Below are 26,754 nucleotides of genomic sequence, written 5' to 3'. Positions count from 1 at the left end.
CCAATTGGCTATCAATTAACACGATAACATAAATCATAGTGATAGACTCAAAGTGATAGACTCCTACTCAACCAAACTAACAATAACAACTTAACAAGGACTCAACTAACAAGTTAACATAGAAGACTCAAACTAAAGTGATAATAAGAACTCAAACTAATCTAGTGCAAAGTGATGGACTTAATTAGGACTCATCCATATCGTAACATTGATTTATTCCAAAAATAGAGAGAGAATCTCGTAACAGTGCGGTAAACCCAAACCCAAAGAAAAACCCAGATTTTCTTTATTTTCTTTTTATATAGATATAGAAGCTTTTTTAGGTCGGTTAAAAGCAAAACACCAAAGCTAATGGGAAAAGGAAAGAGGGGGTGATAGACGTGAGAAGGAAAACGAATTCACGCCGCAGGTTCGTGTCCTTAATTAATTACTTGATTTTGCTTCAAATATCAATTAACCGTTATTTTTAAATTAAGAGGTTAAGATTTTGGCAGTACTCCAACATATCTCAATTTTTCTTAATTCATTGCTTCTTATTGCATCGATCGATCGCACATATTTATTTTAGAAATTAATTAATAATGGTTAGGATTTCAATAGTTCACTAGCTAGTGTAGAATTATTTTTAATCCCAATATATATATATATATATGTGATTTCCATTTGCATTTTATTTATTTTTAATGAATAGGTCCTTCTCTCAATCTCTGTCTATTGTCTCTCTCGATCGAAAATTCTATCGGCCTGGACGGACAATAGGCCACGAGTTCTCAAGAGTCCTCGAAGCTCTAATATCGAAGGAATTGCTCAAAATTATAACTTGTTAATTTATATAAGTGCCTTATCATGGAGCATCAAGGGACAACAATTTTCTTGAAATTGGTTTGAGATTTAGTTTATAAAACTGTTATGCATTTATTAACATTTGAAAGTACATAATTTTTTAATTAGCACGTGTGATTCTCTTTATTTCATCCGATCGAATTTATAAGAAATTGAAGTCTACATGAAAAAAAAAGAGTAACAAAGGTGGATTATATCAAACCCTAACCAGATACTAAATTGAAATTATATTATTCTGAAACTGAAACTAAGATAGCCTATTCTCACAATAAAAAAATCCAAACATGCGCAGCCAAACAACCAACTTTAATTTCTTAAACCAAAATAAGAGAAAAAGTCACTTGCATGTAGCCAAATGCCCTTCCTCTTCTTCTCCAAAGAAGTGAAGAACTCACAATCGTCCGATCCCATTGTGATGTATTGCATTTTATATTTGGAAAAAAAAAAAGTTGAATGAAATAAATTTCTAATACATGAATGAAGGAATAAATATTAAAAATGTTTAACACAGTAAATGCATCTTTCATAACATAAGCGAACACTTCAATATTATCTTATCAAAGTAAATAAGGTAATCAAGTAAACTAAAGCAGTGAAAAGTAAATACATATTGTCGGTCTTGCTCTTCCATCTGTTCATCTTCCTTTCATATTTGTTAATTGTTAATTGTCAGTCACCCTTGCTAGTGAAAAGCCTGAAAATATAGCCAACATGAAATTTGAAGAGCTTATTGTTACAATTTATTCACCACTCAAGGAATTGCATTTGTTAAATATAGTTGTTATACACGAATGGGTATAAATTAAAATTATTAGGAAAACTTTACTTACTACATCTAATTTTTTATCATTTTTGCAATCATACCCTTCAACTTTAAAACGTGTCAATTTAGGGTTAATTACCATTTTTCAAAAGTTTGCAATGCCATCGCTCCCGTCCAAATTCAGCCTTAAATCTAACGATTGATGTATGAAATTTCCATAATACCCCTAGGATGTTTATAAAATTATAAAAATACATCGATTTAATATTTATTTTTTTATTTTTTATTTTTCAAAAAACCCCTTAACCTCACAAAATAAGCAGACCCACAACGGGTCGATCACCTGTGACCCATTGGGCTATTTTTTTTTTTTATATAAAAAAAAAATGAAGGTATGTTGGAGATTTCACTTGCTCTGTTATGATTTAAAGCTGAAATCAACCGGGAGGGTTGACATTGCAAAAGATAATAACCCGTTAAAGGATATGATTGCTAAAGTAATAAAATATCGATAAGATTTGGTAAGTTAAATTTTCTCAAAATTATATATATATATAATTTATTACAAAAATTATATGAATAGTCAAATAGAAAGAGTTTATTACAAAAATTACATATTAATGTTAACGATTGATATGAAAACTCGTGCTCAAGCAATGGGAAAATTATATGAACTTCACAAACTTTAAAAAGTGTCCATTTAGAGTATCCATCTTTCAATTTTTTTTTTTAATTTCAACTATCCAATAGAATTTTTCGTTAAGTCCTGTCAAAATTTCCAAAACACCATTCATTTTTCTAGGGAAAAAAAAAGAAAAAAATTGCTAAGATTTAACGTGTTGATCATGAATTTAACAGAATTTACAAAAATATCCATGCATGAATCTTTGAAAATTTTTATAATTTTTTTAAAAAATAAATAAATACAGGGGTATTTTGAAAATTTTGATAGGATTTAACGAAAAATTCAAAGGGAGGATGAAATTAAAAAAAATTGAAAGATGTATATCACTTTTTAAAGTTTGGATACATTTTTTTAAAAGTAATGAAAGATCAGGAATAATTAGTAAAGTTTTCTCAAAAAAATAATTTCATAAAACGATAAATAAGAGATATCGTGTTTCTAGCCTTTTCTTCTTAGCTATGCTCTTGTGCTTTGCTTAGCCTTCTCTCGCGCGTGCATGTCTTCATCTTCTTTTGTTTCCTTTCTTTTGAGTCGCACCACTGGCCTTTCCTTAAACAATTCTGGTACGTCTGCGTAGAATTTACTCTATCGAGTAAAACAAGACTTTCGACGAAAGTATTCTTGCCAAGAAGATAATCCTTGGCTTTAAATATTCCTCCTATATTAATGAATCTATGTGTCTTGGGATCATATACGACCGACTCTCTTCCATGTTTCCGATTCCAAACCAAAATCTTTTCGTTGTTCCTAAAACAGAAGATCTCCCCAAAGCGCCAACCGGCCTTTAAATCAATTGTAAACTGTTTAGTCCACGACTCTGCCACGCCATATTCTTTCATCAACCAAATGCTGCAGCTCAAATTAACATCTTGTCGTTCGTCGTTATACTCCATGAAAGAAAGTAATCCACCAGAAACACCAAGACGAGCCTTAACCCGGCAGCCTAAACTAATATTATCCGGAAGCTTCATCACTCGGAGTTGCTCATCACACATATCAAACAACACAATCCCTCGTTTACGAGAGCCGGATGCCAATATATGAAATATAAGCCAGTGACTCGCCCCATTCAAGAAAGCCTGCATATTTGCAGGTATAGAATACTTACCAAAATTGTCAGCACCCGTAAAAGTCTCCCAAGTGCCTGTGCGAAGTTTATAAAGTTCCGCCTGAGGTGGAGACGAGGCATAATTATCTTGGACCATTCTCAGCACCTTGTAATCATTACTTGTATGATCAAAGCCGAACCCGTAAATACAGTATTTGTCCACCGGTACATCAATGCGAGGTTGAGGAAGAGTCATAGACATTTTAATTGCAGGGTTCCATAGAGTTAGGACATCGAAATGATTGTCATCCACCCCATCTTTGTCAGTACTCGTAAAAAGTATTAATCCCTTGCAATCATGGACGACTCCATAACATGAATAATTAAAGGGATATTCAAGTTCTTGAAACTCATTGAGTGAACGATCGATACGGAGTAATCGCGATCGGTATGGCGTCGCTATGTCTTTATGTCTAATCCAACGTAATATGTGAGCGTAATTGCCGGTGCTCTCACTGTGTTGGGTGTGCATGGAAATAAATCTGGGACTACTGATCAAGGATTTCCATGATTTACAAACACATTGAAATCGTAAAAGAGATTTCACGGGTACGCTTACCAGGATTTCAGTCCAAAGATCGCGTGGAAGCCGGTTTGACATCTCTGTGTATTTCTCCTCTTCGCGGCTTAGAGATCGAAGACGAAAGATTGAACTCAAGAGGAAGAAGAAAGCTAGAAAAACCCAAAGGCAATTTGTGCGGCAAACCCAATCCCGAAGAAAAACCCAGGTTTTCTTTACTTTATTTATACATAGAAGCTTTTAAGTCGGTTAAAAGCAAAACACCAAACCTAATGGGAAAAGTAAAGAGGGGGTGGGACCACGACCACGTATGTGATAGAAGTGAGAAGGAAAACGAATTCACGCCGGCCGCAGGTTGTTCCCCTGTCAATTTTTTAAATTAAGAGGTTAAGATTTTGGCACTTCAACATATCTCAATTTTTCTTAATATATTCGTTGTTGCTTCTTATTAATTGCATCGATGGATCGCACATATTTATGTTTTTTTTTCAAATTTTAATGAATTTTTTAATTTTTAGTATGATATATGAGTACGTGTCAATTTTTTATTGGGTTGACGTAGATTTTCGTTAATTTTATAAAAAGATTTTAGACAAAAAGATAACATTTTCGTTTTTAGCCGTAAGCGAGAGATGCAAATTGAAACTACGGAAATTCAGCCTTACGAGTTGGATTAGTTATGAAGACAGAAGCAGCATTTCATGTTTGATCATGCGCTTTGACTAACATCTTTCCGTGCGTTTTAATTGCTACAGAGATCTAATTATTATTATTATTTTTTTATTATTTACATTGAATAGTTTTACTTCTGATATTCCTACTTCACTTTGTCCCTCTTTGGATGTGAGCTTGGGATATCTTCGCTTCAGCAGAAAACAAGTAGGCCAGGATTAGGCTCAGTGAACGGAACAATATGTATTAGCCATATAAGAGACCTCTGAATCAATGAAATTTAGCCATATAGGATTTCGATATAGTTCACGAGTGTAGAATTATTCTTAATCCGAAAATTCTGATAAATTTATGGATTTTTCAACTTTTAATAAGTTTTTTAATTTTTAATATGACATATGACTACGTGTCAATTTTTTATTGAGTTAACGTGAACTTTTGCCAATTTTATAAAAGAATTTTGGACGAAAATAACATTTTTCGTTTTTAGCCATAAGCGAGATGCTATATAGATAGGAACTGAAACCGAAGTGTAGGAAAAATAAAGTCATATATATATAATGAGTGTTTAACCTTTTAATTTCTTTTGTATGATTTTTACTGACCGGGAAAGAAGATTTATCATGAGACATTTATAAAGTGAAGAATTTAGGAAAATGGTTGGTTGATGTGAGAGGAATTATTACAAGTAAAGACATTTATCTAGCTATATGGGCCTGTTTGGTTTAGCATAGAAGCGATCCTGAAAAATAGAATTTAGGAAAATGGTTGGTTGATGTGAGAGGAATTATCCCATATTACATTAATTACTTTTATATCTGATATCGCCATTAATTATATATGAACATTGAGGAACTCATTATCTTCCATTAGAATTTGAAAACAATAATTAACCTGAAGTATCCTTAATTATAGGGGTGATTTTAATATTCAATGAGTTCCGCAGGATTTGGCCGGTAGTTGGATTAGTTTGATAAATTTTGCTTTGAAGTGGTAGCTATCTAGACTGGTAGAGATGAGTAATTCTAAACGTCATACCCATGTCTATCTTGTGTCCCTCTAAAAATGAGGTGGCTTTTAAAATCACCATGTGATCAAAATTCAATTTTGATCAATCACAAGCTCAATGGTGATTTTAAAAGCCACCTCATTTTTAGAGGGACACAAAAAGGACATGAGTATGACGTGTAGCATTACTCGATAGGTTAGCTTTGCTTATTTTGGTTGGCTATGAGCATATGAATGTTATTATATGTGCTTCCTACCACATGTTTTTACACGCGTCCAATCGGACACGTGTATTATTACACGCGTCTATCTGAACACGTGTAATAATATATGTGTCTAGATGGACACATGTATTTTATACACGCGACCAATTAAGGGGTTTATACCACTAGCCACGTTGTTAGAAAGACATGTGGCTAGTTGGACGGGTGTCTACAATAACCGATATTGTAGACACGCGTCAAATTGTAGAGTTTTTTGTAGTGTTAGCAGCTTCATATTTGTTGACAGGCCCGACACAATCAAATAGTCCTAGATCTGGATCTTCTATTTGTGGATTGAAAGTTACAGTTGGCTTTGTCTTTGTTGTTTTGTGTAGTCTTTTAGAGCTATTAATTGTTGTTTGATAGAGGAACATAAGGCATGCTTGCTTCCTTGGCATTAATTTTTTTGTATTTTTTTTTTTAAAGTGAGTTTTCTAAATGAAAAGAGCGGCGCAAAATTGAACTAGCAAATAGAAAAGCCAAAACTGAACAATTAACTTCTCTTTCAAATTGTATCCTTAAATTTTAATTTTTTATTATACTTTTATGTTTTTGTTAAGCTTACTTGTCCGCCACAGACTTCTCTTCAAAAAGAAATTAAGTAGTTGTTTTTATGGTTTTGTATTCAATTGCATATGTGATTTCCAATTGCATATTATTTTTTCTCTCTCAATCTCTGTCTATTGTCTCTCTCGATCGAAAATTCTATCGGCCTGGACGATAGGCCGGATCAGGATCCCCTCAAATTCTTTGCCCGAATTTGATACAATTCGGGCAAGTTGTGAGTAAGCATTTATGAGATTCACCTGACCGGATAAGCAGTTGGGCAGCCCAACTTTTATTTGGTCAGGTGGGTCTCATAAATGCTCACTCACAACTACCTGCTCGAATTCTATCAAATTCGGACAAAGAATTTGAGGGGATCTTAATTCCGATAGGCCATGAGTTCTCAGAGTCCTAGAAGCTCTAATATCGAAGGAATTGCTCTAAAAAGATGCCCAAAAGTTAAATACTTGTTGATGTTAATTATACTTGACATATATGGTGATGCTCGGTACTTGGATTGATGGATTTGGCCATATATATGGATTCTCTCTTCATTAATTTTTTTTCTAAGGCCCGAGGAAGTTATAACATGTTAATTTATATCAGTGCCTTATCATATATGGAGCATCAAGGGACAACAATTTTCTTGAAATTGGTTCGAGATTTCGTTTATAAAACTGTTATGCATTCATTAACATTTGAAAGTACATAATTTTTTAATTAACACGTGTGATTCTCTTTAATTATTTCGTCCGATCAAATATATAAAAAATTGATGTATGCATGAAAAATAAAGAGTAACAAAGGTAAATTATACCAAACCCTAACTATATACTAAATTGAAATTATACTATTCTGAAACCGAAATTATGATAGCCTATTCTCGCATTAAAAATTTCCAAACATACACAGCCAAACAACCAACTTTCTTAAACCAGAATAAGAGAAAATTAAAAGTTACATGTAGCCAAATGCCCTTCCTATTCTTCTTCAAAGAAGTGAAGAACTCACAATCGTCCCATTGTGATGTATTGCATTTTATATTTGGAAAAAAAAAAGTTTAATGAAATTAATTTCTAATACATGAATGAAGGAATAAATATTAAAAATGTTTAACACAGTAAATGCGTCTTTCATAAAATAAGCAAACACTTCAATATTATCTTATCAAAATAAAGAAGGTAATCAAGTAAACTAAAGCAGTGAAAAGTAAATTCATATTGTTGGTCTTGCTCTTCCATCTGTTCATCTTCCTTTCATATTTGTTAATTGTTAAATATTGTCAGTCACCCTTGGCAGTGGAAAGCCTGAAAATGTAGCCAACATGAAATTTGAAGAGGTTATTGTTACAATTTATTCACCACTCAAGGAATTGAATTTGTTAAATATAGTTGTTATACACAAATGGGTATAAATTAAAATTATTAGGAAAACTTTACTTACTACACCTAATCTTTCATCATTTTTACAATTATACTCTTAAACTTTAAAACGTGTCAATTTAGGGTTAATTACCATCTTTCAAAAGTTTGAAATGTCAACGCTCCCATCCAAATTCAACATTAAATCTAACGATTGATGTATGAAATCCCCATAATGCCCCTAAGATGTTTATAAAATTACAAAAATACAATGATTTAATATTTTTTTTTTTCAAAAACCCCTTAACCTCACAAAATAAGCAGACCCACAACGGGTGGATCACCTATGACCCATTGGGCTTTTTTTTTATTTTTTTATTTTTTATTTTTTTTTTTATATATATATAAAAAAAATGGGGGTATGTCAGAAATTTCACTTGCTCTATTATGATTTAAAGCTGAAATCAGTCGGGAGAGTTGACATTGCAAAAGATAGTAACCCGTTAAAAGATATAATTGCTAAAGTAATAAAAGATCAGATTTGATAAGTTAAGTTTTCTCAAAATTATATATATACACACACTTTATCTGGCTGGCCACACAGAATAGTCAAATAGAAAGAGTTTATTACAAAAATTGCATATTAATATTAACGATTGATATGAAAACGCTCAGGCAATGGGAAAATTATATGAACTTCAAAAAACCAATAAGCAACAAGACAATGATAAGTTATTGCTTTAGATTTGGTTTTTTTTTTTTTTTTTTTTTTTAAAAAAAAAAAAAATAGAAAATTTCACTTATAATTCCTAATTTTTCATCATTTTTAAAAAAATGAATTCAAACTTTAAAAAGTGTCAATTTAGAGTATCCATCTTTTAATTTTTTTTTTTTTTATTTATTTCAACCATTCTATAGAATTTTTCGTTAAGTCTTGTCAAAATTTTCAAAATACCATTCATTTTTTTAGGAAAAAAAAAAAAAAGAGAAAAAAATTGCTAAGATTTAGCGTGTTGATAAGGAGTTTAACAGAATTTGCAAAAATACCAGTGCATGAATCTTTGAAAATTTTTATAATTTTTTTTTTTTAAAAAAAAAATACATGGATATTTTGGAAATTTTAATAGAATTTAACGAAAAATTCAAACGGAATGTTGAAATTGAAAAAAATTGAAAGATGTATATCCTAAATTGACACTTTAAAAGTTTGGATACATTTTTTTTAAAGCGATGATAAATAAGAGATAATAAGTGAAGTTTTTCCCAAATTTTTTTTTTCATAAAGTGATAAATAAGAGATATCTGTTTCTAACCTTTTCTTCTTAGCTATTCTCTTGTGCTTTGCTTAGCCTTCTCTCGCGCGTGCATATCTTCATCTTCTTTTCTTTATTTGAGTCGCACAACTGGCACTTTCTTAAACAAGTCTGGCACATCTGCTTAGAATTTTCTTTATCGAGTAAAACAAGACTTTCGACCAAAGTACTCTTGCTAAGAAGATAATCCTTGGCTTTAATTCCTAGGCCTCCTCCTATATTAATGAATCTATGTGTCTTGGGATCATATAAGACCGACTCTCTTCCATTTTCTCGATTCCAAGCCAAAATCTTTTCGTTGTTCCTAAAACAGAAGATCTCCCCAAAGCGCCATCCCTTTAAATCAATTGTAAACTGTTTAGTCCACGACTCTGCCACGCCATATTCTTTCATCAACCAAATGCTGCAGCTCAAATTAACATCTTGTCGTCTGTCGTTATACTCCATTAAAGAAAGCAATCCACCAGAAACACCAAGAAGATTCTTAACCCAGCCTTTAAAATTATCTGGAAGCTTCATCACTCGAAGTTGCTCATCACACATATCAAACAACACAACAACTGGTTTAGAAGAGACGTCGGATAACATATGCTTTCTTTTAAGATATCCAAACCAATGACTTGCCCCATTCACGAAAGCCTGCCAAGTTGGAGCTATACGATACAGAAAATCGTCAGCACCCGGAAAAGTCTCCCAAGCACCTGTGTGGAGTCTATAAATTTCCACCTGAAGTACTGGAAACAACCTGTAACTATCTTGGACCATTCTCAGCACCTTGTAATCATTACTTGTATGATCAAAGCCGAACCCGTGAATACAGTGTTTGCCCTTCGGCACATCAATGCGAGGTCGAGGAAGAGTCATAGACATTCTAATTGCAGGGTTCCATAGAGTTAGGAGATCGAAACGATTGTCATCCTGCCCATCTCTGATGACAGTCGTAAAAAGTATTAATCCCTTGCAATCATGGATGACTCCATGACGTCTCATTTGGCATGGATATTCAAGTTCTTGAAACTCATTGAATGAACGATCGATATGGAGTAATCGGTATGGCGTCGCTCTGTCTTTGAATCTAAGCTGCCAACATAATATGTGAGCGTAATTGCCGGTGCTCTCACTGTGTTGGGTGTGCATGGAAATAAACGTAGGAGTAGAGATCAAGGATTTCCATGATTTACAAACACATTGGAATCGTAAAAGAGATTTCACGGGTAGGCTTACCAGGATTTCAGTCCAAAGATCGCGTGGAAGCCGGTTTGACATCGTTGTACATGAATTTCTCCTCTTCGCGGCTTAGAGAAGACGAAAGATCGAACTCGATCAGGAGGAAGAAGAAAGAAAAACCCAAAGGCAATTTGTGCGGCAAACCCAAACCCCAAGAAAAACCCAGGTTTTCTTTACTTTATTTATTTTCTTTTTATATATATAGAAGCTTTTAAGTCGGTTAAAAGCAAAACCCCAAACCTAATGAGAAAAGTAAAGAAGGGGTGGGACCACGACCACGTATGTTATGGAAGTGAGAAATAAAACTGATTCACGCCGCAGGTTGTTCGTGTCAATTTTTTAAATTAAGAGGTTAAGATTTTGGTACTTTAACATTTCTCAATTTTTTTTTATTTTTTATTTTTATTAGGGTATCCTAGATGGCTCATTTGTCGACGATACCACTGGTCGAGTTGTTCCACACACAGTAGTAGACTGTCCGTGTGTAGAGGTCCATAAAGAACCTAGACTAATCTCCAGTACAGTACCCTGGCCACTCAAAGTACGGGGTGTTGAGTCACAGGCTTTTTACCTAAGGTAGCTAGCCCTAAGAGGCAGTTTGCTCCTTGTGGGTCTCGAACTTGCAACATCACGGGTATCAGACCCTAGCTAGAAGCCTTGAGCATTTGACCACCAAGCCAACCCCTTGGGGTTACCATATATATCTCAATTTTTCTTAATTCATTGCTTTTGATTGCATCTATCGAACATATATATTTATGGTTTTTTCAAATTTTAATGAGTATATATGCATGTTTAATTTTTAGTATGGCATATGACCACATGTTAATTTTTTATTGGATTGACGTGGACTTTCGTTAATTTTATAGAAAGGTTTTGGACGAAAATACTATTTTCGTTTTTAGCCGTAAGCAAGAGATACGAATTGAGAGATACGAATTGAAATTACGAAAATTCAGCCTTATGTTGGATTAGTTATGAAGACAGAAGCAGCAATAATATTTCTTGTTTGATCAAACGCTTTGACTGGCATCTTTCCATGTGTTTTAATTGCGACAGAGATCTTTTATTTACATTGAATAGTTTGACCTCTGATATTCCTACTTCACTTTGTCCCTCTTTGGATGTGAGCTTAATTGGGATATCTTCACTTCAGCAGAAAACAAGTAGGATTAGGCTCCGTAACCGGAACAGTATTTATTAGCCATATATATAGGAGACCTCTGAATCAATGAAATACATCAACCTCAAGTTAATTTATGGTCTTTCTGTGCCTCTTTATATATAATATTCCTTGTGTAAGGAATGAATGTACTTTGACTTCTGTTGACAGGTGGCAGCTAGAATGAGTGAGCTCCATGGTCAAAGGATGGGGTTTGTCAAGTTAAGGGGTTTTGATTATTTCATGAAATCTCTGAAGCAGTTAATTAAGAGTTCTTCATATATATATATATAACGGGTCACTGCATTCTCATTTTTTCGTCTCTACAGAAAATCAGAACTTTTGGTGTTACTTCTTAATTTGATAGCATCCAGGAGTAGGCTAATATTTCCAACAAACAAATTCGCTAGCTTCCGATCCTCCCCCCATTATCTCTCTCTGCAACACGCATTTGATTTCTCGTGGTCTTTGTTTTTTATGATGTTTATCTTTCTTTGTTCACTCATTAGATCGTTTGGATACTTGTACGTACTTAATTTGATCACATTTGATCATTACCTTGTCATTGAATTTGTGTTACCTTTCACAGTCAATTCCACATGCAAGTTTCAATTTGCATGTCCTATTACAAGTTCAATACATGATTTAATTTAGTAAATTTTGCATCAAATTTCAACCATTATTTTTAATTTAAGAGGTTAAGATTTTGCCACTTCAACATATATATATCTCAATTTTTCTTAATTCGATCATTGCTTCTTATTGCATTGATCGATCGCGCATATTTATTTCAGAAATAATTGTTAGGATTTTGATAGTTCATTAGTGTAGAATTATTCTTAATCCGAAAATTCTGATAAATTTATGATTTTTTCAATTTTTAATGAGTTTTTTTGTTTTTAATATGCCATATGACTACGTGTCAATTTTTTTGGGAAAAGTACAATCTAACCTCCTAAACTACTACTTTTTTTCCGGATGGATGGCCTCCCAAACTACCAAAACTATAGATAGGAATTGAAACCGAAGTGTGGTAAAAATAAAGTCATAACGAGTGTTTAACCTTTTAATTTCTTTAGTATGATTTTTACTGACCGGTGAAGAAGATTTATCATGAGACATTTATAAAGTGAAGAATAACAGTGGAATAGTTCATATATGGGTTCGATCAACAATCATGGTTTAGTATAGAAGGGATCCTGAAAAACAGAATTTAGGAAAATGGTTGGTTGATGTGAGAGGAATTATTACAAGTTACATCTTATAACGTACAGGGTCCTAAAAGTGCATGGGTGTCACTTTCTTTCGCTGTCCCATATTACATTAATTACTTTTATATCTGATATCACCATTAATTATATATGAACATTGAGGAACTCATTATCTTCCATTAGAATTTGAAAACAATAACCTGAAGTATCCTTAATTAAAGGGTGATTTTGATATTCAATAAGTTCCGCAGGACTTGGTAGTTGGATTAGTTTGATAAATTTTGCTTTGAAGTGGTAGCTAGACTGCAGGTAGCAGATAGGTTAGCTTTGCTTATTTTGGTTGGCTATGAATGTTATTATATGGGCTTCCTAGCTACCACACGTTTAGCAGCTTCATATTTGTTTTTGTATTCAATTGCATATGTGATTTAATTTCCAATTGCATTTTTTTTTTTTTTTTTTTTTTTTTTTTTTTTTTTTTTTTTTGAGTAGGTCCTTCTCTCAATCTCTGTCTATTGTCTCTCTCGATCGAAAATTATATTCTATCGGCCTGGACGATAGGCCACGAGATCTCAGAGTCCTAGAAGTTCTAATATCGAAGGAATTGCTCTAAAAAGATGCCCAAAAGTTAAATATTTGTTGATGTTAATTATGCTTGACATGGCGATGCTCGGTAGTTGGATTGATGGATTTGGCCATGGGTTCTCTTTCCATTAAATTTTTATTCTAGGGCCCGAGGAAGTTATAACATGTTAATTTATATCAGTGCCTTATCATGGAGCATCAAGGGACAACTGTTATGCATTCATTAACATTTAAAAGTACATAATTTTTTAATTAGTACGTGTGATTCTCTTTATTCCGTCCAATCAAATTTATAAGAAATTGATGTCGGCATGAAAAACAAAGAGTAATAAAGGTGGATTATATATACCAAACCTTAACTAGATACTGAATTGAAATTATACTATTATGAAATCGAAAATTAGGATAGTCTATTCTCGCAATAAAAAACCCAAACATGCACAGCCAACACAACCAACTTTCTTAAACCAGAATAAGAGAAAAAGTCACATGTAGCCAAATGCCCTTCCTCTTCTTCTTCAAAGAAGTGAAGAACTCACAATCGTCCCATTGTGATGTTTTGCATTTTATATTTGGAAAAAAAAAAGTTTAATGAAATAAATTTCTAATACTTGAATGAAGGAATAAATATTAAAAATGTTTAACACGATAAATGCGTCTTTCATAAAATAAGCGAACACTTCAATATTTCCTTATCAAAATAAAGAAGGTAATCAAGTAAACTAAAGTAGCGAAAAGTAAATACATATTGTTGGTCTTGCTCTTCCATTTGTTCATTTTCCTTTCATATTTGTTAATTGTTAATTGTCAGTCACCCTTGGTAGTGGAAAGCCTGAAAATATAGCCAACATGAAATTTGAAGAGGTTATTGTTACAATTTATTCACTACTTAAGGAATTGCATTTGTTAAATATAGTTGTTATACACAAATGGGTATAAATTAAAATTATTAGGAAAACTTTACTTACTACATTTAATTCTTCATCATTTTTGCAATTATACCCTTAAACTTTAAAATGTGTCAATTTGGGATTAATTACCATCTTTCAAAAGTTTGCAATGCCAACGCTCTTATCCAAATTCAGCCTTAAATCTAACGATTAATGTATGAAATCCTCATAATATCCCTATTATGTTTATAAAATTACAAAAATACTTTGATTTAATATATATATATATATATATATATATATATATATATATATATATATATTTTTTTTTTAAGATCGAAAAAAAAACCCCTTAACCTCACAAAATAAGCAGACCCACAACAGGTCACCTGTGACCCACTGGGCTATTTTTTTTTTAGAAAAAAAATGAGGGTATGTTGGAAATTTCCCTTGCTCTATTAGGATTTAAAACTGAAATCAGCTGGGACGATTGACATTGTAAAAGATGGTAACCCGATTGCTAAAGTATCTATATATGTTCTTATCTGGCTGGCCACACAGAATAGTCAAATAGAAAGAGTTTATTACAAAAATTGCATATTAAAGTTAACAGTTGATATGAAAACTCGTGCTCAAGCAATGGGAATTTTTTTTTTTTTTTTTTTTTTTTTTTTTTTTTTTTTTTTTTCTAACATGTCCACACAAGAGGGGAAGGAAAAATCGAACTAGTGATCTCCGCTTCATGAGGCGTGGTCCCCCGTCGATTGAACTATCCCTTGGGGACAAGCAATGGGAAAATTATTTGAACTTCAAAAAACCAATAAGCAACAAGACAATGATAAGTTATTGCTTTAGATTTGGTTAAAAAAAAAACTTCACTTATAACTCCTGATTTTTCATCATTTTTGAAAAAATGAATCCAAACTATAAAAAGTGTCAATTTAGAGTATCCATCTTTCAATTTTTTTAATTTCAACTATCCGATAAAATTTTCCGTTTAGTCCTGTCCAAATTCCTAAAATACCATTCATTTTTCTAGAAAAAAAAAAAAAGAGAAAAAAATTGCTAAGATTTAGCGTGTTGTTAAGAAATTTAACAGAATTTGTAAAAATACCAATGCATGAATCTTTGAAAAATTTTATTATTTTTTTTAAAAAAATAAATGCAGGAGTATTTTGAAAATTTTGATAGAATTTAACGAAAAATTCAAGCAGAAAGTAGAAATTAAAAAAAAAAATTAAAAAATGTTTACCTTAAATTGATACTTTTTAAAGTTTGGATATATTTTTTCAAAAGTAATGAAAAATCAGAAATTATCAGTAAAGTTTTTCCAAAAATAATTTCATAAAGTGATAAATAAGATATATCATGTTTCTAACCTTTTCTTCTTAGCTATTCTCTTGTGCTTTGCTTAGCCTTCGATCTCTCGCGCGTGCATGTCTTCATCTTCTTTTGTTTCCTTTCTTTGAATCGCACTGCACCACTGGCCTTTCCTTAAACAAGTCTGGTACATCGGCGTAGAATTTACTTTATCGAGTAAAACAAGACTTTCGACGAAAGTATTCTTGCTAAGAAGATAATCCTTGGCTTTAAATATTCCTCCTATATTAATGAATCCATGTGTCTTGGGATCATATAAGACCGACTCTCTTGCATTTTTCCGATTCCAAGCCAAAATCTTTTCGTCGTTCCTAAAACAGAAGATCTCCCCAAAGCACCAACCCTTTAAATCAATTGTAAACTGTTTAGTCCACGACTCTGCCACGCCATGTTCCTTCATCAACCAAATGCTGCAGCTCAAATTAACATCTTGTCGCCCATTATACTCCATTAAAGAAAGCAATCCACCAGAAACACCAAGAAGAGCCTTAAACCGGCCTATACTAAGATGATCCGGAAGCTTCATCACTCGGAGTTGCTCATCACACATATCAAACAACACAACCATTCGTTTACGAGAGACGGGTGTCATATGAACTACAAGCCAGTGACTCGCCCCATTCAAGAAAGCATTTTGGTAAGTATTTTGGTAATTTTTCTGATATATATAATACTTACCAAAATCGTCAGCACCCGTAAAAGTCTCCCAAGTGCCTGTGCGAAGTTTATAAAGTTCCGCCTGAGGTGAAAACAGGGCATGAATATCATGGACCATTCTCAGCACCTTGTAATCATTACTTGTATGATCAAAGCCGAACCCGTAAATACAGTATTTGCCCACCGGTACATCAATGCGAGGTCGAGGAAGAGTCATAGACATTCTAATTGCAGGGTTCCATAGAGTTAGGAGATCGAAACGATTGTCATCCAGCCCATCTTTGATGACAGTCATAAAAAGTACTAATCCCTTGCAATCATGGACGACTCCATGACATGAATAATTAAAAGGATATTCAAGTTCTTGAAACTCATTGAGTGAACGATCGATATGGAGTAATCGGTATGGCGTCGCTATGTCTTTATATTTAAGCCAACGTAATATGTGAGTGTAATTGCCGGTGCTCTCACTGTGTTGGGTGTGCATGGAAATAAATGTAGGAGTAGAGATCAAGGATTTCCATGATTTACAAACATATTGGAATCGTAAAAGAGATTTCACAGGTAGGCTTACCAGGATTTCAGTCCAAAGATCGCGTGGAAGCGGGTTTGACATGATCTCTGTGAATTTCTCCCCTTTGCGGCTTGGAGAAGACGAACCCAGGAGCAAGAAGAAAGCTAGAAAAACCCAAAGGCAATTTGTGCGGAAAACCAAAACCCAAAGAAAAAACCAGGTTCTGGTTTTCTTTATTTGGTTTATATATAGATGCTTTTAAGTCGGTTAAAACCAAAAGCCCAAACCTAATGGAAAAAGTAAAGAGGGAAAACGAATTCACGCCGCATGCATGAAGGTTCGTGTCCTTAATTACTTGATTTTGCTTCAAATTTCAACCATTATTTTTTGATTAAGAGGTTAATTACTTGATCATTAGCGTTGGGGTTTTTGGGGCGACCTATTAGCGTTGGCTTTTGTACTTTTAGCGTCCACTCAAGGTCGATGCTAATAAGAAAATTTTTTGTACTGAGGGAGTTGACACGGAGGAAAAAAAAAATTTACAAATTCACAAAACCTTCCTGAAATTCTACTTGAATTGAAACTATCCCCTCAAAATTCAAAAATTTACAATTTCATCCCCCAATCTTTAAATTTGTAGCAATATCCCTCATCCGTTAGAATTTTTTGTTTAATTCTAAAGGCACCCTTGAAAATGACAAAATACCCTCACATTTTTTTTTTCCATTTAATAAAAATAAATAAAAACTAAAAATAACCTGTGGGTCTCCAAACCCACAACGGGGTCACCCATGACCTGCGTTTGGTCTAGAATGACTCGAGTAGGGTCAAAAGGTGACCCAATCATGGGTCAGTCATGGCGTGACCCACGTTGGGTCAGTGTGGGTCTCATTTTTTTCTTAAAAAAAGTTTTATTTAATTTTTAATTTGAAATTAATGATAAATTATTAATTTGGGAATAAAGGTCATTTTTTCATTTTTGCCATATGATTTAATGCCAAACCCTAGCCTAACCAATGAGGATATTGCAACAAATTCAAAGATTGAAAGATGAAATTGAGAGTATTTAAACTTTATGAGGTTAGTTTCAAGTCGAGTGGAAGTTGTCAAAGGTTTTGTAAAGTTTCTAAAAAGAAAAACTGATCGGTCTTCTACATTCTTATTTCTCCTCACTTTGGATTGTGCTCACAATTTTGGTTAGAAGAGGCCAAGGATTCAAATCTTCATTTTTGAATGAGAATATGAAATTCCTTGCTCCGTCCAGATGGGAAGAACAGACCATAATAGAAAAATACTTTTGCACTCAACATTATATTGGAATCTCAAATAAAGCAATCCATTGTAGAGATGGCTAGCTTTGTGTGCTAATAGAAGAGTTTTTTCTGGTTCCATAAAGGTAGGAGCTCGATGTCAGTTTTTACAAGTAATAATCCCTTGCACTCATGGACTGATGGACGATTCCATAATTTCTAAATTGGAATCATCAATTAAAAAAATTCAAAAAAATTCAAAAAAATCCAAAAAAATCCAAAAATTAATTTTTTTTTAAAAATAAATAAACTAAAATTTTATTTCTTATTTTTATTGTTTTAAAAAAATATGTGTATGGGGTGGCGTTATTTTTCAACTGCAACCCGATTTTTTCCGACACCCCTCCAGTCATTGTCTGTTTGCAACGCCGTGATGACCGATTTTATAGCCCAACTTGGTGAGTTTCGATTCGCAATCATTAGCTTGCTGATCTCGACCGAGCTCAAGCTCGCCCCGCTCTGTAAAATATCCTCTACCTGAGTGAAAATCTTGTGATCCTTGACCTCCAGGTAACTATTGGCCAACGTTTTGAATTCCAAAAAATCACAGAGAGGAAAATGGATATGAACATAAACGAACAATCTCACGGCCGTTGATTTCTCCGTCAGAAACTGCTCGAGGTTTTCCACAACGATGATAAACTTGCTCGTTGTTTGTAACAAAACAAAATTAAAATTGGAATTATTCATAACCTTCGAAAGATCGATCAATATCATAGATATCAAATGATAGAAAATTAGCCATGTTTGCATTCGGAGAGGCGGGGACGAGTTCGCCGAGTTGTAGGCGTGCATCGTGCCCAATGACGATGTTAGAAAGAAGCAATACATCATCCGGTCAATTGCAATATTTCATTTAAATAAAAATAATAGTTTTAGTTTCAATTTTTTTCAAATTTTTTTTTTTGTAATTTTTTTTGAATTTTTGTAAAAAAAATTTATATAATTTTTTAATTAAAAAATGACACATGGCAGAGGTATTATAATATTTCACCAAAAGAGGCATTTTTCAAAAGTTTTGGTACTTTGGGAGGTCAGAGTGCAAGTCTTAATAGTTTAAAGGGCTATCCAGAGAAAATTTAATAGTTTAGGAGACTTAATTGTATATTTTTTTTCATGTTATTATATGTGCTTCCTACCACATGTTTAGCAACTTCATAATTGTTGACAGGACACAATCAGATGGTCTTAGATCTGGATCTTTGATTTGTGGATTAAAAGTTTGAAATCGTTTTTTTTTTTTTGGGCTTTGTCTTTGTTGTTTTGTCATTTGTGTACGTAGTCTTTTAGAGCTATTGTTGAAGGTATTGTTGTTGGGATATCTTCATAAAAAAAAAAAAAAAATCAAATTATACGTTGTTTTGAGATAAGAATATTAAACTAGCAAACGTCTCAAACTGGGGTATTCATATTTCCAAACGTCTCACTTATGAGTTTTCTGTTAAGATTTGCTATTAAATCATAATCTTAATGGAATACCCAAAACACCCATCTCTTTTTTAGGAAAAAAAATGCTAGGATTTAGGTTTGGTCAGAATTTAACGGAATTTGCAAAAATACCAATGCTTGAATCTTTGAAAAATTATATATATATATATATATATATATATATATATATATATATATATATATATATTTTAAAAAGGGGTATTTTAGAAATTTTGGTAGAATTTAAGAGCAAATCCTAACAGAGTACCCTTAAGTGAGACGTTTGGAAACATAGATACCTCTGTTTAAAACGTTTGGTAGTTTAATACCATTATCTCAAAACGTTGTATAATTCGATATCTTTTTGTGATGTTATCTCTATTATTGTTACTATTAATATCTGGTAACATTCTAACTCAGAGAATGGAATACATCCATTAATTTTCTTTATTTCTTTATTTACTTTTAAGTTCCATCTTGATCCGGTGCAGTAAATTTGAGTACACTAGCCACATAAAACAGATACTATACAGTAAATTTAGGTAATTTTTTTACTGTGATCTATGCTTTCTAGACATTTTTTCTGGTGTCCAATCTGTTTGGTAGTTGATTGCCATAACTTGTATGCCAATGTGTATGCCACAACTTGTATGCCATGTGTAGGCCAATGTGTAATTAATGATTTCTTTTCATTTTCTACTGCTATCCTTAAGCATTCCTACATATGGGTCATTCTGATTCTGCAGACCAAAGGTAAAATCTCCACCTCAAGATAAATTACTAAAGCTGGAGAGGGAGCAAACCTTTAATTAAGAGTCACAAGAGACCTCCATGCATGTTTGTTTTTAAGCTTGGTGTTGCTAAGCTAGGTGCAGTACTGCTGCCTTTTGATGAATGGACTTATCTTTGATTCTAATGAGGTATATATTGTTGAAGTTTCTTTTTGCTTTTAATATATATTTCCCTTATAATCGTGTGTAATTTTTTATTTTTTATTTTTTCATTGATAGAGGAACATAAGGCCTGCTTGCTTCCTTGGCATTAATTTTTATTTATTTATTTTTAAAGTGAATTTTCTAAATAAAAAGAGCGGCGCAAAATTGAACTAGCAAATAGAAAAGCCAAAACTGAAAAAGTAATTAACTTCTCTTTCAAATTGTATCCTTCAATTTTTTTACTATACTTTTATGTTTTTGTTACTTGTCCGCCACGGACTTCTCTTCAAAAAGAAATTAAGTAGTTGTTTTTATGGTTTTGTATTCAATTGCATATGTGATTTCCAATTGCATTTTATTTATTTTTAATGAATAGGTCCTTCTCTCAATCTCTGTCTAATATTGTCTCTCTCGATCGAAAATTCTATCGGCCTGGACGATAGGCTACGAGTTCTGAGAGTCATAGAAGCTCTAATATCGAAGGAACTGCTCTAAAAAGATTCCCAAAATTATGACATGTTAATTTATATCAGTGCCTTATCATGGAGCATTAAGGGACAACAATTTTCTTGAAATTGGTTTGAGATTTCGTTTATACAACTGTTTTGCATTCATTAATTAACATTTGAAAGTACATAATTTTTTAATTAACACGTGTGATCTTGATCTTTATTTGGTCCGATCAGATTTATAAGAAATTGATGTTTGCATAAAAACAAAGAGTAACAAAGGTGGATTATACGCACCAAACCTTAACCAAATACTAAATTAAAATTATACTATTCTGAATCTGAAATTAAGATAGCCTATTCTCACAATAAAATACCCCAACATGTGCAGCCAAACAATCAACTTTCTTAAACCAGAATAAGAGAAAAAGTCACTTGTAGCTAAATGCCCTTCCTCTTCTTCTCCAAAGAAGTGAAGAACTCACAATCATCCCATTGTGATGTATTGCATCTTATATTTGGAAAAAAAAGGTTTAATGAAATAAATTTCTAATACATGAATGAAGGAATAAATATTAAAAATGTTTGACACAGTAAATGCATCTTTCATAAAATAAGCGAACACTTCAATATTATCTTATCAAAATAAAGAAGGTAATCAAGTAAACTAAAGCAATGAAAAGTAAATACATATTGTTGTTCTTGCTCTTCCATCTGTTCATCTTCCTTTCATATTTGTTAATTGTCAGTCACCCTTTGTAGTGGAAAGCCTGAAAATGTAGCCAACATGAAATTTGAAGAGGTTATTGTTACAATTTATTCACCACTCAAGGAATTGAATTTGTTAATTATAGTTGTTATACACAAATGGGTATAAATTAAAATTATTAGGCAAAGTTTACTTACTACATCTAATCCTTTATAATTTATGCAATCATATCCTTAAACTTTAAAACGTTAGTCACCATCTTTCAAAAGTTTGCAATGTCAACGCTCCTGTCCAAATTCAGCCTTAAATCTAACAATTGATGTATGAAATCCCCATAATACCACTATGATCGATGTTTATAAAATTACCAAAATACATCGATTTAACAATTTTTTTATTTTTATTATTTTTTTTAAAAAAACCTCTTAACCTCACAAAAATAAGCAGACCCACAACGGGTCACTAGTGACCCACTGAGCTATTTTTTTTGATTAAAAAAAAGGGGGTATGCCGGAGATTTCACTTGCTCTGTTATGATTTAAAGCTGAAATCAACCGGAGAGTTGACATTGCAAAAAGTAGTAACCCGTTAAAGTATATGATTGCTAAAGTAATAAAAAATCAGATTTGGTAAGTTAAGTTTTCTCAAAATTATTTATATATATACTTTATCTAGCTGGCCACACAGAATAGTCAAATAGCTAGAAAGAGTTTATTACGTACAAAAATTGCATATTAATGTTAACAATTGATATGAAAACTCGTGCTCAAGCAATAGGAAAATTATATGAACTTCAAAAAACCAATAAGCAACAAGACAATGATAAGTTATTGCTTTAGATTTGATTAAAAAAAAAAAAAAAGAAGAAGAGAATTTCACTTACAAATCTTAATTTTTCATCATTTTTTTTTTTTTAAAAATGAATTCAAACTTTAAAAAGTGTCAATATAGAGTATTCATCTTTCATTTTTTTTTTTATTTAATTTCAATTATCCGATAGAATTTTCCGTTAAGTCCTATCAAAAATTTTAAAATACCATTTATTTTTTTTGGAAAAAAAAAAAAAGAAAAAAATTGCTAAGATTTAGCATGTTGATTAGGAATTTAACAAAATTTGCATAAATACCAATGCACGAATATTTGAAAAATTTTATAATTTTTTTTGAAAAAAAAAATAAATACTTCGGTATTTTGAAAATTTTGATAAGATTTAACAAAAAATTCAAACGGAAGATTGAAATTGAAAAGAATTGAAAGATGTATGCTCTAAATTGACACTTCTTAAAGTTTGAATACATTTTTTCAAAAGTGATGAAAGATAAGAGATTATAAGTAAAGTTTTTTCAAAAAAATAATTTCATAAAGTGATAAATAAGAGATATCATGTTTCTAACCTTTTCTTCTTAGTTATTCTCTTGTGCTTTGGTTAGCCTTCTCTCGCGCGTGCATGTCTTCGTCTTCTTTTCTTTCCTTTCTTTGAGTCGCACAACTGGCACTTCCTTAAACAAGTCTGGCACATCTGCATAGAATTTTCTTTATCGAGTAAAACAAGACTTTCGACCAAAGTACTATTGCTGCGAAGATAATCCTTAGCATTAATTCCTGGGCCTTCTATATTAATGAATCTATGAGTCTTGGGATCATATAAGAATAAGACCGACTCTTTTCCATTTTTCCGATTCCAAGCCAAAATCTTTTCGTTGTTCCTGAAACAGAAGATCTCCCCAAAGCGCCAACCGGCCTTTAAATCAATTGTAAACTGTTTAGTCCACGACTCTGCCACGCCATATTCTTTCATCAACCAAATGCTGCAGCTCAAATTAACATCTTGTCGTTCGTAGTTATACTCCATGAAAGAAAGCAATCCACCAGAAACACCAAGACGAGCCTTAACCCTGCAGCTTAAACGAATATTATCCGGAAGCTTCATCACTCGGAGTTGCTCATCACACATATCAAACAACACAATCCCTCGTTTACGGGAGCCGGATGCCAATATATGAAGTACAAGCCAGTGACTCGCCCCATTCAAGAAAGCCTGCATATTTGCAGGTACAGAATACTTACCAAAATTGTCAGCACCCGTAAGAGTCTCCCAAGTGCCTGTGCGAAGTTTATAAAGTTCCGCCTGAGGTGGAGACACGGCATAATAAACATGGACCATCCTCAGCACCTTGTAATCATTACTTGTATGATCAAAGCCGAACCCGTAAATACAGTATTTGTTCCCCGGTACATCAATGCGAGGTTGAGGAAGAGTCATAGACATTCTAATTGCAGGGTTCCATAGAGTTAGAAGATCGAAACGATTGTCATCCAGCCCTTGCAATCATGGACGACTCCGCCAGGACGTCTCATTTGGCATGGATATTCAAGTTCTTGAGACTCATTGAATGAACGATCGATATGGAGTAATCGGTATGGCGTCGGTATGTCTTTATATCTATGCCAACGTAATATGTGAGCGTAATTGCCGGTGCTCTCACTGTGTACGTTGGGTGTGCACGGAAATAAATTAACGTAGGAGTAGAGATCAAGGATTTCCATGATTTACAAACACATTGGAATCGTAAAATAGATTTCACGGGTAGGCTTACCAGGATTTCAGTCCAAAGATCACGTGGAAGCCGGTTAGACATGATCTCTATGAATTTCTCCTCTTCGCGGCTTGGAGAAGACGAAAGATCGAGCTCCGGAGGAAGAAGAAAGAAAAACCTTAAAACCCAAACGCAATTTGTGCGGCAAACCCAAACCCCAAGAAAAACCCAGGTTTTCTTTACTTTATTTATTTTCTTTTTAGATATATAGAAGCTTTTAATTAAGTCGGTTAAAAGCAAAACCCCAAACCTAATGGGAAAAGTAAAGAGGGGGTGGGACCGCGACCACGTATGTGATAGAAGCGAGAAGGAAAACGAATTCACGCCGGCCGCAGGTTGTTCCTGTCACTTTTTTAAATTAAGGGGTTAAGAGTGTGGCACTTCAACATATCTCAAGTTTTCTTAATATATTCATTGCTTCTTATTGCATCGATCGATCGATAGCACATATATATTTATGGTTTTTTCAAATTTTAATGAGTTTTTTAATTTTTTGTAAGACATATGACCACGTTTCAACTTCTTATTAGGTTGATGTGATTTCGTCAATTTTATAAAAAGATTTTGGACAAAAGTAACATTTTTCGTTTTTAGCTATAAGCAATTAAGAGATACGAATTAAAACTACGGAAATTCAGCCTTACGAGTTGGATTAGTTATGAAGACAGATGTAGCATTTCTTGTTTGATCATGCGTTTTGATCGACTAACATCTTTCCATGTGTTTTAATTGCGACATAGATTTAATTTTTTTATTTAAATTGAATAGTTTTACCTCTGATATTCCTACTTCACTTTGTCTCTCTTTGGATGTGAGCTTGAGATATCTTCGCTTCAGCAGAAAACAAGTAGGATTAGGCTCAGTAACATGTATTAGCCATATAGAAGACCTCTGAATCAATGAAATACATCAACCTCAAGTTCCCAAGGTTGATTCATCTTATCACCACTCAGTAAAAAATTTACATATACTGATCTCAAGAAATTCAATAGATTCTGCAACCATCTAGGATTTTCCTAATTATCTTAAATCACCTATACAAAGATAAGCTTGATCTTTGGCAGCAGTTCACAGTTTTGGAAAACAATATGAAGGTCAAAACTCTTTCTTTATGTTAATTTCTCCAGAACTTATTGCTTTATGTTAGTGAGAATTCTTGTTATTGATCTGATGGTATTGCTTTTTTAGATTAATATTTTATATAGTAGACAAAATTAGAGGTGCCTGTATTCAATGCTTGCTTGGTTTTCTTTTTGCCTCACATGCTGTCCCCCTTTAGATGTCTTCAAATTAATTATAAATAGTTGGATTTTGTCATGTGAGTTGCATTATAATTCACTTCTTTTATAATGCTTATATAATGTTATTATTGGAAAAGATATGCTGCAATATTCAAAGTTGGGTTTTGGCCATTGCTGTATAATGGCAAAGTATTCTGTCCCAGGAAGTTGTCTTCGTTTCCAGAGGTAGTTTGGTCGATTAAAAGATAATTTATGGTCTTTCTGTGCCTCTTTATATATAATATTCCTTGTGTAAGGAATGAAAGTACATTGACTTTTGTTGACAGGTGGCAGCTAGAATGAGCTAGTGAGCTCCATGGTCATGCTGTTGCAGCTATTAGTAACAGAGGAAATATTATAGAGTGTCATAACAATCAAGGTGGGGTTGTTTGGTACTATATCTGTCTATATGACTGAAATTTTCTCCTTGAGCTATTTGAGATTTTAATTTGTCTACATTTTTGCTAATTTCATAGCTCTTCAATATAACTTTTATTGTGTTTCTGGAATTAGGACTGGATTAAGCTTTTACAACGAGGGACTCCTGATATTTATTAAATCTAAGTTTTGATGGTCTGAATTTCGTCGTTTCAACTTATATGTAACCAAATAATTTGATTGCTAGGTTAGATCTTTCAAGGAGATCCTGGAGAGTCTTCTTTCTTTTTCTTCCCCTCTTGAATTCTGCATTTTACTGTTTGGAACTTGAATCTTTTTGGATGTCATATTAAATATATGTTCTGGTTGAGATTTTGCTTGAACAGTTTTATTTAGACTTGACTCTTTGGTGGTGACAAAAAAAATTGAAATATATGGTGCATTGAACAATCATTAGTCTTGGAATGGTGTAAATTTACTGAACCTCACTTATACTTTTTAAATGTTATACCCACCAGTGTTTCAATTCAAAAGGAAGGCATACTTTGGATTGTGCCCATCACTTTGCTTAGAAGAGGCCAAGGATTCAAATCTTCATTTTTGAATGAGAATATGAAATTCCTTGTTCCGTCCAAATGGGAAGAACAGAACACAATTGAAAAATGCTTTTGCACCCAACATTATATCGGAATCTCAAATAAAGCAATCCATTGTTTGTAGGGATGGATTTGTGTGCTAGGAAGTGATCATGGAGCTAATTGAATAGTTTCTGCTGCTTTTTAGATTTATAGAAAGTTTTCAATGAAAAGAGATACATTTAGATTATTTTTGGATAATTTTTGGAAGCTCTAACTAAAAATAATACAAACAAAACATTTTTCCTCGACATAAATCCCAAACCATCCTAAAAAGAGCACTATACCTGCAAACGTTATTTCTTCAGATTTTCTTCGTAGCCTT

General features: G+C 32.9%; 4 protein-coding genes across 4 annotated transcripts; all 4 read right to left on the bottom strand.

Moving 5' to 3' along the window:
* Positions 1-2,743: 2,743 nt before the first annotated feature.
* Positions 2,744-3,601, bottom strand: LOC133881271 (F-box/kelch-repeat protein At3g06240-like). Its single transcript, XM_062320200.1, has one exon. It carries the CDS (start codon positions 3,599-3,601, stop codon positions 2,744-2,746), a length of 858 nt encoding a protein of 285 aa, XP_062176184.1.
* Positions 3,602-9,091: 5,490 nt separating this feature from the next.
* LOC133881270 (F-box/kelch-repeat protein At3g23880-like) lies at positions 9,092-10,348 on the bottom strand. Its single transcript, XM_062320199.1, has one exon. It carries the CDS (start codon positions 10,346-10,348, stop codon positions 9,092-9,094), a length of 1,257 nt encoding a protein of 418 aa, XP_062176183.1.
* Positions 10,349-15,568: 5,220 nt separating this feature from the next.
* On the bottom strand, positions 15,569-16,489 carry LOC133881269 (F-box protein CPR1-like). Its single transcript, XM_062320198.1, has one exon. The coding sequence runs from the start codon at positions 16,487-16,489 to the stop codon at positions 15,569-15,571; it is 921 nt and encodes a 306-aa protein (XP_062176182.1).
* Positions 16,490-22,965: 6,476 nt separating this feature from the next.
* Positions 22,966-23,808, bottom strand: LOC133881268 (F-box/kelch-repeat protein At3g06240-like). Its single transcript, XM_062320197.1, has one exon. The coding sequence runs from the start codon at positions 23,806-23,808 to the stop codon at positions 22,966-22,968; it is 843 nt and encodes a 280-aa protein (XP_062176181.1).
* Between the last annotated feature and the right edge of the window lie 2,946 nt (positions 23,809-26,754).

This window comes from Alnus glutinosa, chromosome 11, assembly GCF_958979055.1.
Source record: "Alnus glutinosa chromosome 11, dhAlnGlut1.1, whole genome shotgun sequence".
NCBI lineage: Eukaryota > Viridiplantae > Streptophyta > Magnoliopsida > Fagales > Betulaceae > Alnus > Alnus glutinosa.
Note: the sequence above shows the minus strand (reverse complement) of the source record. Positions and strands in the feature narration are given on the sequence as shown.

Excerpts from the sequence above, each read along its gene's own strand:
- LOC133881270 (XM_062320199.1), bottom strand. The coding sequence starts at position 10,348 with ATGTCAAACCGGCTTCCACGCGATCTTTGGACTGAAATCCTGGTAAGC.
- LOC133881271 (XM_062320200.1), bottom strand. The coding sequence starts at position 3,601 with ATGTCTATGACTCTTCCTCAACCTCGCATTGATGTACCGGTGGACAAA.
- LOC133881269 (XM_062320198.1), bottom strand. The coding sequence starts at position 16,489 with ATGACTGTCATCAAAGATGGGCTGGATGACAATCGTTTCGATCTCCTA.
- LOC133881268 (XM_062320197.1), bottom strand. The coding sequence starts at position 23,808 with ATGTCTATGACTCTTCCTCAACCTCGCATTGATGTACCGGGGAACAAA.